Here is a 12,359-nt window from a genome sequence, read left to right on the forward strand (position 1 = left end):
TTCTTACTCGGATTGCGTGTTGGTCACGCAAAAAATTATATCAGCCCTTCAATTTCTTTTTTCTTTTGATTAAGTCCTTCTTCTTTTAATTGCAATTGTTTTATTTACATTGATTGTTTCTAATTGGATATTTAATTTCATCCCTGGTTGTTTGATTTTGTTGGCTTATTTTATCAAATTTGGTTCTTAATATTTTAATTGCTATTTTTTTTTCACTCATTTTCTTGATTTAATTTTTTTTCTTCAATTCCATCATTGAGCATTTTTTTTCATTGAATTTTTATGTCAAGTTTGGTGTCAATTCTTTTAATTGTTATTTTTCTTAATTATTTTTTTAATTGATTTGTATTTTTTTTCAATTTCATCCCTAAACATTTAATTTCATTTAAATTTTCCCTTAACATTTAATTCCAGTTGTTTTCTATGTTGAATACAGTTCTAATTCTTTTAATTACTATTTATTTTATTTTGTATTGTTTTTTATTGACTTTTGTTCCCTCAACTCCATCCCTCAATATTTGTTTGGTTAAGAATCTTGTTTTTTTTTTTTTTTTTAGGTTTGTCTTAAATGGAGTCACCCTGGTCTTATGACCCAGATTATAAATCTGAAAGATTAGTTCGAGTTGACTTTGGTTTTTTATAAAGCATTTTTTTCAAATATTTTTTGCTAGTATTTTTTTCGCTTTGATATATATGCGGTCATCTCAATTTCATGTCCTGGGTCATATGTTTTATTTGTTCACTCGAGGTTTTTTTTTATCTTTTTTTATATGTTTCCATCATATTGGTAGGTGTCTATTCCTTACATTTTTTCTGATGTGTTCGGTCTTTTGTAATATTTTTTATGATGTGGGTTTATTCATTCATTTTTATTTGTATTTATTGTTTAAGCCATAAGTTTTTAGGGTAGATTTATCTTTTATTTATTTAAATAAAAAACGTTTACTGGACATAATCGAGTAAATATCTCATCTTTACAGTTTTTTTCTTGGTTATTGTTAACGATTTTTTTTATTTACATAAATGGTTATTGATTTATTTAGTTAGATGATTGCATAGGTTTTTCAAATAATACTTTTAATTTTTCATGTAAGAAAACACATTGGAGTAGCCTGCATACCTGATATTTTTTTTTAAAAAAAAAATTATAACTTGCCAAGTTCATGATTTTAATTTTTTTTTAGCTTGTCTTTAAAAAATAATTATTTTTTTATTCTTTACGCTTGGTCCATTTATACCATTCTTTTTATTCATTTTTTTTCTTTTGTAATTTGTTTTTAATGTTTTTTTCTTTACACTTTTTGTTTTTGAAAATTTATTCTACACAGACTAAGTATAAGGTATTTCACTGTATCAATTACAACATTATTTTATTTTTTTGCTACATTAAAATTTAGCTTGAGATCTTACATATTTTTATTAATGTATATAATCTTTATTATATTTTATCATATATAAGTGTCGACTTTGTGATTCACGGTTATATTTTTTACTTGATGTAAAAAAATACATTAATAACACCTACACATTAATTATTTTGAGTTGGAAAAAAAATTATTCGACCTGCAACTAAACGAGTTGAATAGATGCATTAACATTTTGTTTTTTGCATTTATTGACTCAAATAATTCTCATAATTAAAAAAAATAAAAAATAAAAAACTTAAATATTTTTTAAACTTTTTTAATAAAAACATTTATCCAAACCATGGCAAAAAAAAAAAAAAAAAAACGGTTGACGTAACTAACAAGCCAAAACACAACTGAGTATTTTAATAATCGGATTCTGATGTGGACTGGACAAAAGGGATGAGGGCTGCTAAATCCATTGACCAAAGGGATGAGAGCTGCTAAATCCATTGACCAAGACTCCGTACCCAAGCCTAACTTCCAACGGGATCTTACCTCTCTGATAGAATGAGGCGGCGCTTGCAAGTGACCACTTCTCTCCCCCCAACATAAAACCATGAAAGGCTACCATGACTACTTCCACAGGTCCATCATGTCCGCTTGATGAATCTGACCACAAAAAATTCCTTCACAAAATAAAGTTGACCAGGTATTTTCTCTGGGAATTACTATGGTCAGGATCTGGCTGTCAAAACTTGATTTGTAGTTCGTACGTTGTCACTCCATCTACGATTATCTGGAGAAGAACAGGAAAGTCAGCACGCGTATCTTAATCAAGTTGACATAGTCCTAGCTAGCATAATCTGATGACTTTATCCTTGATTGCAGAACAGGTATTTTTCCCTCTTATATATATACCCCAGCAAGACCTCTCTAGCCATTCACAGATCCATCAAAAACCAAAGCAATCTCTTCCATTATCTCATCAACTCCAGAATTACATCTTGCTCGATCTTGTTATCTCAACGTCTTCCAAGTTCTAACATTAAGATCATGTCTGAGGGCAATCATCGCGACGCTCCCTTGGTGTGTCCTGAACTGGATATTTATCAGTTTGGTTACCCAAGGTGTGATACAGCAGATTCCATGGCATCAAGCTCCAGTGATTCTCCTTTTTTATGCACAAATGACGATTTGTCAATGTTGGAAAGTGGTCTGTACCAGCAAAAGTATGGTGATATGAGTGATAAATGCTATAGAAATCAGGACAAGGCATGGGAATCCATTGATTCCAGGTTCCTCATGTTGCTAGGATTCTTTAGAGAATTGTTTTTTCGAAGAAGGGAAGTTTTCAAGAAATTATTTCCAGAGTTACATGATGAATTTCTGGGGATGTTCAAGAAAATTGGTAACATCAATTTATACGTAGAAAAACCTTGTGAATTCAAGACTAGGGCATTATGCTTGCAAAGGAGCTTGAGTGTTGGCTCACCAAGAACACCTTCGAGAAATGGAGGTGAATCGCCATTAAGGCTCGAGAGGTTCAAGGTTCGCACGGTGGTTCCTGGCGGCGGTGGCCAAGGTGACAGAGGTGCTTCTAATTAAATCCACATAGACTGGTACATGATTTGTTGCAAAGTTTGAAACCGAAACAGTATTTTTTGTTTTTTTCAACAGCACAGTTTGTTCAAAGATACAGCAATTCTTTTATTCTTTCATTCATTGTAAATAGTGGTAACAATACCGCTATTTGTTAGTGTATTGAGAAACTTCTTTCTACAAGAAGGGTTTTCTTTCTTTCTTTCTACACGCCTACAGTGTTAATCTTTCATAAAAATATTTTTTTTTAATAACATAGATATTGCACCCATTCTTTTTAGAGAGTCAAATAAACATCACACAATTGTGCAGTCAACTCGATACAGAAATTAATTAAAGTAAAAACCATCAGTTTCGCTGGTGGCTTACGAGCATATTTGGATTACATATTAGAATTAGAATGAATGATCCGAGTCAATATAAAATGGAAGTATTTTATTTTAAAAAAATTAACATAAAATAAAGTTTGTTTTGAAGATTTTTTTTTAAATAAATCAACCTAGATTTTCATCAAATAGTCGATTGATCACCCGTTATATTCACCGGGTTCAACAAAATTAATTCCAACTTGAATGTTTTTTAAAATCTAATCTAAAGCAAGACAGATGAGATTTAATAATTGTGATTACAAAACGAGGGAGGGAATTATTGCGCTGTTGCATATCCGAAGGAGATAATACTTAAATCATGATTTTATAAATTCTTATCTTGTTTATATATCATTCAATAATAATAATCCAAGATAAAAAAAAATAAAAAAAAATATAAAGTTAATTGTGAATTACAATAATAATCCATAGTGTTTTTTTTTTTATGTTGACCCCCTTTTTTTCTTTAGTTATTGAATTTTTTTTTAATTTACTATTTATATGATATGTTTACGGGGATTTAGAGATAATAATTTATTTTAATTTATTTTTTATATGATTATCGCGGTATCAAAAAAAATCTTAGCATCAGGTTGGTACGTATTAGAAAAATATCTTACTGCCATATGATCTATTTTTAGAACATTTTAATTAAATAAAAAATAATTTTGAAAAAAAACTAGGCTATTAAACTTTGTGAAATCAATGACCCAGTTTACGAGTTTGACGAGGTAATTCTAGTTACCTCGGTTCACGAGTTTAGTGGGGTACCTTTTTTCCATTTTCTAATTAAGTGTATAGCTAAGTGACAATTTAAGAATACAATTTTAGAACATTTTTAATGCTTAAATCATGATTTTATAAATTCTTATCTTCTTTATATATCATTCAATAAGTCAACTTCAATCAACATATCATGAAAAATAAATCTTATGAATGTATTGGAATTCAGATTTGATAATAATGTACTTCAAATTATACTTTTGAAATACTTGATGTCGATTCATAAAAATATCTTCCGATGATATAATACAAAAGCTAAAATTAAAAATAATTAAGTATAAAGCATGAACTTTGATTTCATACACATCCCCGGTATCAAATTATAAATCGTGAGTAAACCGGCGAACAAGAATAAAGAGCAGCAAATGACCCAAATGGGTTGAATCCGTATATACACAACTCAAGACGCATGTTCCTTGATTCAGTTAAAAAATAAGAATGTGTACTGTTAAAGTGTTTTCATGCTTCCTCCCGTCAGAAAGATGCACCATCACTCCATCCACCACATCATGTGATTGGTGTAGTGTCATGTCATGTACTCAGCTGTCTTTGGTGACATTAATAACCTCTATATAGTCTATGTGTGATTGAGAAGTCTCTAAGTTGTTTATATACCACGAAAGTCTTTTCCATGTTAGTTATGAGTTTATAATGGGAATGCTCACATGTCATGCACTTGGTCAGCTCAACATTTTCAAGTTAGTCTATCATGCAGAAGTTAGGACACATGTCAATTTTCTGATATCATAAATCGAGGTATTTCATCATGGACTTAGCAACATAGAAGTTCTCTTTCAGCTTGTTCCTTTCAGGTAAAATGCTTCTCGTCCATTTGATAATTCTGTCATAATCGGCCTCACTCAACCCATAATCCGACTTAATGGTGAACACATGTGCAACGGCCGATAATTAACTATAATTTGTAGAGTTATCTCATAATGGTTTATCAGAATCTTTCAACAGATCAAAAAATCTGACCGTGTCTGCATTAAGTTCTTTTACGATTGGACATTGACTGACATTACATTTATTCATTCTCATTGTATCCATAGTCATATTCATGTAAGAATTATTGTTGTCATTTATAACTTCATGCACGTTGCTAGCATTAGAAGTTGACTCAGCTATCTTTTCTACCATGCTCTTGTTACGAACAAATAGTTCCCCGTGTGCATACCAGCACAGACAATCCTCAATGAACCCTTTGTGTAGAAGATGCATCGTTATAATATTTGGATGCAGAAACTTTTTTATTTTTACACTTCCTACATGGAAACCTAATACCGCCTCCACTAAAATTTTTTGGAATAGATGTTGTAAAATTAATAAAACCCTGAACCCCATTACAATAATTCATCATTCCCATTACAATAATCCACCCTCCGTAATCCTTGGGGTGAATCTCGATACATTCATAAACGATCATCCATGACTTCTATCGAATCTCTATAAAATAATGATGACAACATGTATTAATTAACTACGTTAAGTAAATAAATTTACAAAAATATTGGTTTAGATCCAGATTATCCAACTTGCTTTCAAACTTCTCTTAAATATTATTTATCAATTATTTACATCCATACAAATTTATACACATTAATTTACAGAAATTACAACTCGACAATAAAATTGACAAAAATTATAACGGATCCATTAAATAAGCTATTATTTATTTCATCACAACACACATAAATCAGTAATTCGACATACGTTTCAATAATTTACAAACAAATATAATTTTATAAAATCTAAAATAAACCATAACAAGTATAAAATTATAAATCCAGACTACAAGTTTGTTTAAGAAAAAACAATACAACAAGTAAACACCCAAACAAAATACATATACTAAAAAAATCAATAATAATAAAATTGATATTTTAATGTTAAAATTAAAAAATATAGATTTACTTATGAAAAATAATAAAAAAAATCGCAATAAATCAAAACACGAATATTGTGACTATAAAAGTTAAAGAATGATAACTTGTATTGAGAAAAGGGATTTTTTTTTTTAGGGGGGCAGTTTGTTTAGATGCAGGGATGGGGGAACAATGAGAAATAAGGGAGGGGAGGGTCGATGGTCAGGTCATATATTAACTTTTACCGATGGAATCATCGACGGAATATTTATGTTTGTGAATCTGTCAGCAATTATGTCGTTGAAGTGGACACGTTATTGTACGGACATCCTGGTTTGAATCCATCTGTAATTCTGTCGGTAAAATCACCCACAAAAACTTCCACGTTATCGCACTTCTTTGTTTTTTAAAATTCTTTATATTCTGTCTGGGATTCCCTCAATATATACCGACGGTTTTAGCGAGGGAATTAATTCGTTCGGTAAATATCACCGTAAAATACCAATAAAAAAATTCCGTCGGTAATTTGGTATTCATTGAATTTCTTGTAGTGTTTCCCTGAGAACTATGCTCAGGATTTGGCTGTCAAAACTTGATTTGTAGTTCGTTGTCACTCCTCCATCTACGATTATCTGGAGAAGAACAGGAAAGTCAGCACGCGTATCTTAATCAAGTTGACATAGTCCTCGCTAGCATAATCTGATGACTTGATCCTTGATTGCAGAACTGGTATTTTTCCCTCTTCTATATATACCCCAGCAAGACCTCTCTAGCCATTCACAGATCCATCAAAAACCAAAGCAATCTCTTGCATTATCTCATCAACTCAAGAAGTACATCTTGCTCGATCTTGTTATCTCAACGTCTTCCAAGTTCTAACATTAAGATCATGTCTGAGGGCAATCATCGCGACGCTCCCTTGGTGTGTCCTGAACTGGATATTTATCAGTTTGGTTACCCAAGGTGTGATACAGCAGATTCCATGGCATCAAGCTCCAGTGATTCTCCTTTTTTATGCACAAATGACGATTTGTCAATGTTGGAAAGTGGTCTGTACCAGCAAAAGTATGGTGATATGAGTGATAAATGCTATAGAAATCAGGACAAGGCATGGGAATCCATTGATTCCAGGTTCCTCATGTTGCTAGGATTCTTTAGAGAATTGTTTTTTCGAAGAAGGGAAGTTTTCAAGAAATTATTTCCAGAGTTACATGATGAATTTCTGGGGATGTTCAAGAAAATTGGTAACATCAATTTATACGGGGAAAAACCTGGTCAACTCAAGACTAGGGCATTATGCTTGCAAAGGAGCTTGAGTGTTGGCTCACCAAGAACACCTTCAAGAAATGGAGGTGAATCGCCATTAAAGCTCGAGAGGTTCAAGGTTCGCACGGTGGTTCCTGGCGGCGGTGGCCAAGGTGACAGAGGTGCTTCTAATTAAATCCACATAGACTGGTCTATGATTTGTTGCAAAGTTTGAACCGTAACAGTTTTGTTTGTGTATTGTGAAATTTCGTTCTATCAGAAGGGTTTTTTTTCTTTCTTTCTACACGCCAACAGTGTTAATCCTTCAGAAAAATATTTTTTTTAATAACATAGATATTGAACCCATTCTTTTTAGAGAGTCAAATAAACATCACACAATTATACAGTCAACTCGATACATATATTAATTAAAATAAAAACCATCAGTTTGGCTGGTGGCTTACGAGCATACTTGGATTACATATTTGAATGAATGATCGAGTCAATATAAAATGGCAATATTTTTAAAAAAAACAAATAACATAAAGGCAATATTTTTTAAAAAAACAAATAACATAAAATAAAGTTTGTTGTGAAGATTTTTTTAAAAATAAATCAATCTAGATTTTCTTCAAATTGTCGATTGATCACCCCTTACAGTCACCGGGTTAAACAAAATTAATTCCAAGTTGAATTTCTTTAAAATCTAATCTACACCGAGCCACATCAGATTTAATAATTGTGATTACAAAACGAGGGAGGGAAATGGGAATGATTGCCCTGTTGCATATCCGAAGGAGATAATGCTTAAATCATGATTTTATAAATTCTTACCTTGTTTATATATCATTCAATAAGTAAACTTCAATCAACATATCATGAAAACTAAATCTTATGAATTTATCGGAATTCATATTTGAATCATGTACTTCAAATTATACTTTTGAAATACATAAAAATATCTTCCGATGATATAATTTGAAAGCTAAAATTAAAAATAATTAAATATAAAGTTGATTGTGGATTAACTGTGTTTTTTTTTTTTTTACCTTCTTTACAAGTTTGGTAAGGTAACTCTGGTTACCTTGGTTCGCGAGTTTAGTAAGGTATTTTTTTTTTCTAATTAAGTGTAAAGTTAAGTGACTATTTGGGAATGCAGTTGAAAGAGTGTTTCCTAAAAATCTGAATTTGTATTTTCTTAAAAAAAAAATTGTTTTTGGATCGTTTTGATGTGTTGATATAAATTATTAGTAAAAAATGGGAAAAAAACATATTATTTTAATGCATTTCCGATCAAAAAGAACTTTAAAAAGTAACCGCTACTACATTTTCAAACACTCCTGAAAAGTGTGGGGAAACAATTACCACTATGGATTACAACAGTAATCCACAGTGTTGTTGGTTTATTTTTTTGTATTTTGATTCTTTTTTTTCATTTGGTTATTGATCTATTTTTTAATTTGGTCCTTATATAATATGTTTGTTGGGATTTAGAGTTAATTATTTATTTTAACTTATTTTTTATATAGTTATCGCAATTTATTTTGAAACTAGAGATGGGTAAAAAGTTGAGTTGACAGATTTTAAAATCGAACTACTTAATTAAATTTAATGATATTATTAAAAAAATTTCCATACTCTTAATTTTTAAAAAAAATAAAAAAAATAATTTGATACTGACAATTATACTAGTAATAATTAATTAACGTGGGATATTGCGATGAGCCTTGTATTTAAGGTTGACAAGCGTGCAAGCAAAAGAACGGACGACCTGTAATAAAGGCCGAGGGCGACAGAGCAATAGGAAGAACATGGGTGGTCCTGGTCCAAGGATGGTTGGTTGAGCTATGGACCAAAAACAGTGACTGAAGGCCCAGATAATGTGAGCCCTGCCATGTCTCAACTTCAAATTCTGCTGTCTAAAAAACTTATGTTCCTTCTAACAAAATACTCAACCTTAATTTTTTGAACTCCATTGATGAGCTCTGTAAATGTTAACAAAGCGAGATGGATAATATTTATACGAGAAATGGTAAAATTTATTTTATTACCATTACTAGAAGTCTTAAATGCGTTTTTCTTATATAAAAATCTTAAATTTAAAATCTCTTGATTACTTAAAAAATTTAATAGCATGGGTGTTTTAGTTCATCAATCCAAGGTAAAATATATCTTGGGCTATAATCAAATTACATTTTATGCCTTTTGAAAAAAAAAAAAAAGCTTCTTGGGTGGAAGTGTTAATTTCTTTTTCTTTCACGGTAAAAATATTTTTTTCCCTTCAAAGTCAACAAAAAATAAAATTATTGACTAATAGTTCTCTTAACTTTGCATAAACATCTTAACAATAAAAATATGAATTTGTTCCTTATTATGCTGTTAGTTAAGGGTGTTTCAGATTCTATTATACAGTGCAAATACTTATTTAGCATTTGAAGAGATAAAACATAAGCTTAGCATTTTGGAGTATTTTTGCACTTTCATATTATTATTTTGTGTAATTGTCGGGGTTATTAGGGTATTTTGGTATTTTCATATTTTTTCCTGATTTTTTTTATTCTTGAAGCTGATAGGGTATGCTTGGCACGTCCCAGTATGTGTGTGGCGTCTGCATCATTCAGGCAGTGCTTATGATACTACTCGGTGGACGTAGCTGGTCGTCTGCTGTTCTTTTCATTTATAGAATTTTTTGTTCTTTTCAATTTAGTCTTTCAATTGCAATTTCTCACATGTTTGACTTTTCACTCTGGTCCTTATTTTTTTTAATTTCTAATTTTACCCTTGACACTTTTGTTAAAGTTTTTTATTTTAATTTCATCATTCAATTAAATTTTTTATTGTTTTTTTTTTAATTTAACACTTATTCTTTCGATTTTGTTTTTTCATTTTATTAAAATTATTTTTTAATTCTATTAAACCCTCCAATTGAAAATTCTTATTCTTTTAATTAGTCTCACCCTCATATTTTTTTTTATCCTTTGATGTAATTTGTTTTTATAATTTCATCCTTTAATATATACACACACTTCATATATATATATATATATATATATATATATATGTTATCAACACTAATCCATGATCAAAGTGGGCTCATTAATAATCAGTGAAGTAGAGGATAATTTAATTTAAAGAGCAGACTTCGCTGACGATCGAGATTATATTTTCTCGAAGCAGAATTACATAATGGTTTGACTAACGAGGGCCAATCGTTTAATTTCATTTTTTAATACGTGGCAAATGATGTGCCAATTGGCACTTGCTTAGTGCACAAATAATAATTAACAACGACGTGTCACTCTCAGAGAAGTGGGTGGGCAGTTGCTCTGCTCTCAGTTTCCACCTCCACATTAGTTAATGATTTTTTTATTTCGTATTTTTTCTTAATTGCTTTCGCTATCGTAATTGAAATCATGCTTAGTAATCAATCAGTGCATGCCCAGTGGCCCCTCCTTCCGTAACCTACTTAGGTTCACCCCGCTAGTTACCTGAAAGACCAAATCGGATTTTCACGCTATTTATTCTTTTCAATAGAGAGGTACATGAATGACAAAAAATTATACAATTTTTATTGTGCTTGCATGTATGATACAAAAATATATTATTAAAAACCAAATAAATACCAAGTTAGATGTAAGATGCCATAGTGTTACCACAATTACACTAAATAAACTTTTATTGACGGATTGAAATCAATTTGTTATGTAATTGAATTTTATTATAGTATTTAATTTGAATTTAATTGATAAATAAATTGAATTTTCATGCATTGGTAGAGTATTCAATTCATTTTATTTTCTATATTATATTTATTATAACTATCTTATTCCTTCAAGGATCTCTAAATAAAAAAAGAGAGATAGGTGTTTAAAAAAATAATTAGTTTTAACATTAATTTATACTCTTTAATATAAAAAATCAGATATGTTAACCACTATTTTACTTTTATACCATTTTTTAAAATTAAGTTTTGATTTTAATATCTAATATTTAAAATGATTCCAATCATAAATTTTTGTTATGACCTTTAATTTAATTATAATCTTAAATATACTGTTAATACTTATCTCGAAATGTAGTGGCATATAACCACCATAACTACAATATTTAGAAACACAACATATATAAACCACCGCATTTAATAATCCACTCTTAGATGATTAATTTTAAAGATATTTTTTATTTTAAAATGTATTAAAATAATATTTTATTTTATTTTTTAAAATTTATTTTTAAATAAGCATACAGAAACAATTTAAAAACATTAAAAATAATTTAAAATAAAAATAAACATGACCTTAATCTCGGCATGGAAAAGCTTGATCACTGGTACATTTTGTATCATTGGTCTAGAGTCTCAACTTCCAATGGCGAATCGACAGCTTGATTCTGAGCTCTCATACTATAACATTAACAATTAATCTAGCAAACTTGTTAGTGACTAGCCAACAGATTTTGATAATACGGACAGCCACTACCAGCTTGTGATCACGAGCACGTACCCATCAAGCAAATTGCAATTGTAATAATCTTTCATTAATTAATCTCATGAAAAGCCTAAATTGGAAATGAAAAAGTTTAGGTTTTGAAATGTTATTTCCAAAAACAGGTTGTCTAATCCAACTGCTTCCATGTCCTTTTCTAATGACTCGGCAATCAACTTAAAACCTTATAATAACAACTTAATTTAATCTCTCTCTTTACCTTAATTTCCAAGTTTTAATTACAGTAGTTTTATAAGACTTAATTTAAGATGGAAATTGTCATCTCTTGGAGATTTACTTTCAGTGATTATCCAGCTTACAGAACTGTTGGTGTAAGAACAAAAAAAATCTAGTCAGATGAAAGGAAAATCAGGGCCTTTAAAAAAAAATAAAAAAAATTGAAAATCAATCTCAACGGTGATGATAAGATTAAAGAACAACTTTATTTTCTTCTCCTTGTTCCTGTTCACTGAGATTCTCTGCTAGTATTTTGGTTTTGGTGAAGATTTTTGGTACTTCAAAATATAAAACAAATTCTATTTTTTTTTTTATTATTCTCTTCTATATAAAGTTTGAAGATTAACTCATGCTCACCGATTGCTTTTAAACACCAAGATGGTGTCATTTTAAAAATCAACGGTTTTTAACCTAACTATGATCATATAG

The 12,359-nt window shown here is 30.0% G+C and overlaps 2 protein-coding genes across 4 annotated transcripts in view; one reads left to right on the forward strand and one right to left on the reverse strand.

The window, feature by feature from the left end:
* Positions 1-12,359, reverse strand: part of LOC7494896 (protein GLUTELIN PRECURSOR ACCUMULATION 3) — a 42,917-nt gene that overhangs the window by 17,843 nt on the left and 12,715 nt on the right. The window lies entirely within an intron of this gene.
* On the forward strand, positions 2,267-7,575 carry LOC7494897 (uncharacterized). The gene is made up of 2 exons (XM_024606923.2): positions 2,267-2,890; positions 7,342-7,575. The coding sequence occupies exons 1-2, from the start codon at positions 2,403-2,405 to the stop codon at positions 7,403-7,405; spliced, it is 552 nt and encodes a 183-aa protein (XP_024462691.1). The 5' UTR covers positions 2,267-2,402; the 3' UTR covers positions 7,406-7,575.

This window comes from Populus trichocarpa, chromosome 8, assembly GCF_000002775.5.
Source record: "Populus trichocarpa isolate Nisqually-1 chromosome 8, P.trichocarpa_v4.1, whole genome shotgun sequence".
NCBI lineage: Eukaryota > Viridiplantae > Streptophyta > Magnoliopsida > Malpighiales > Salicaceae > Populus > Populus trichocarpa.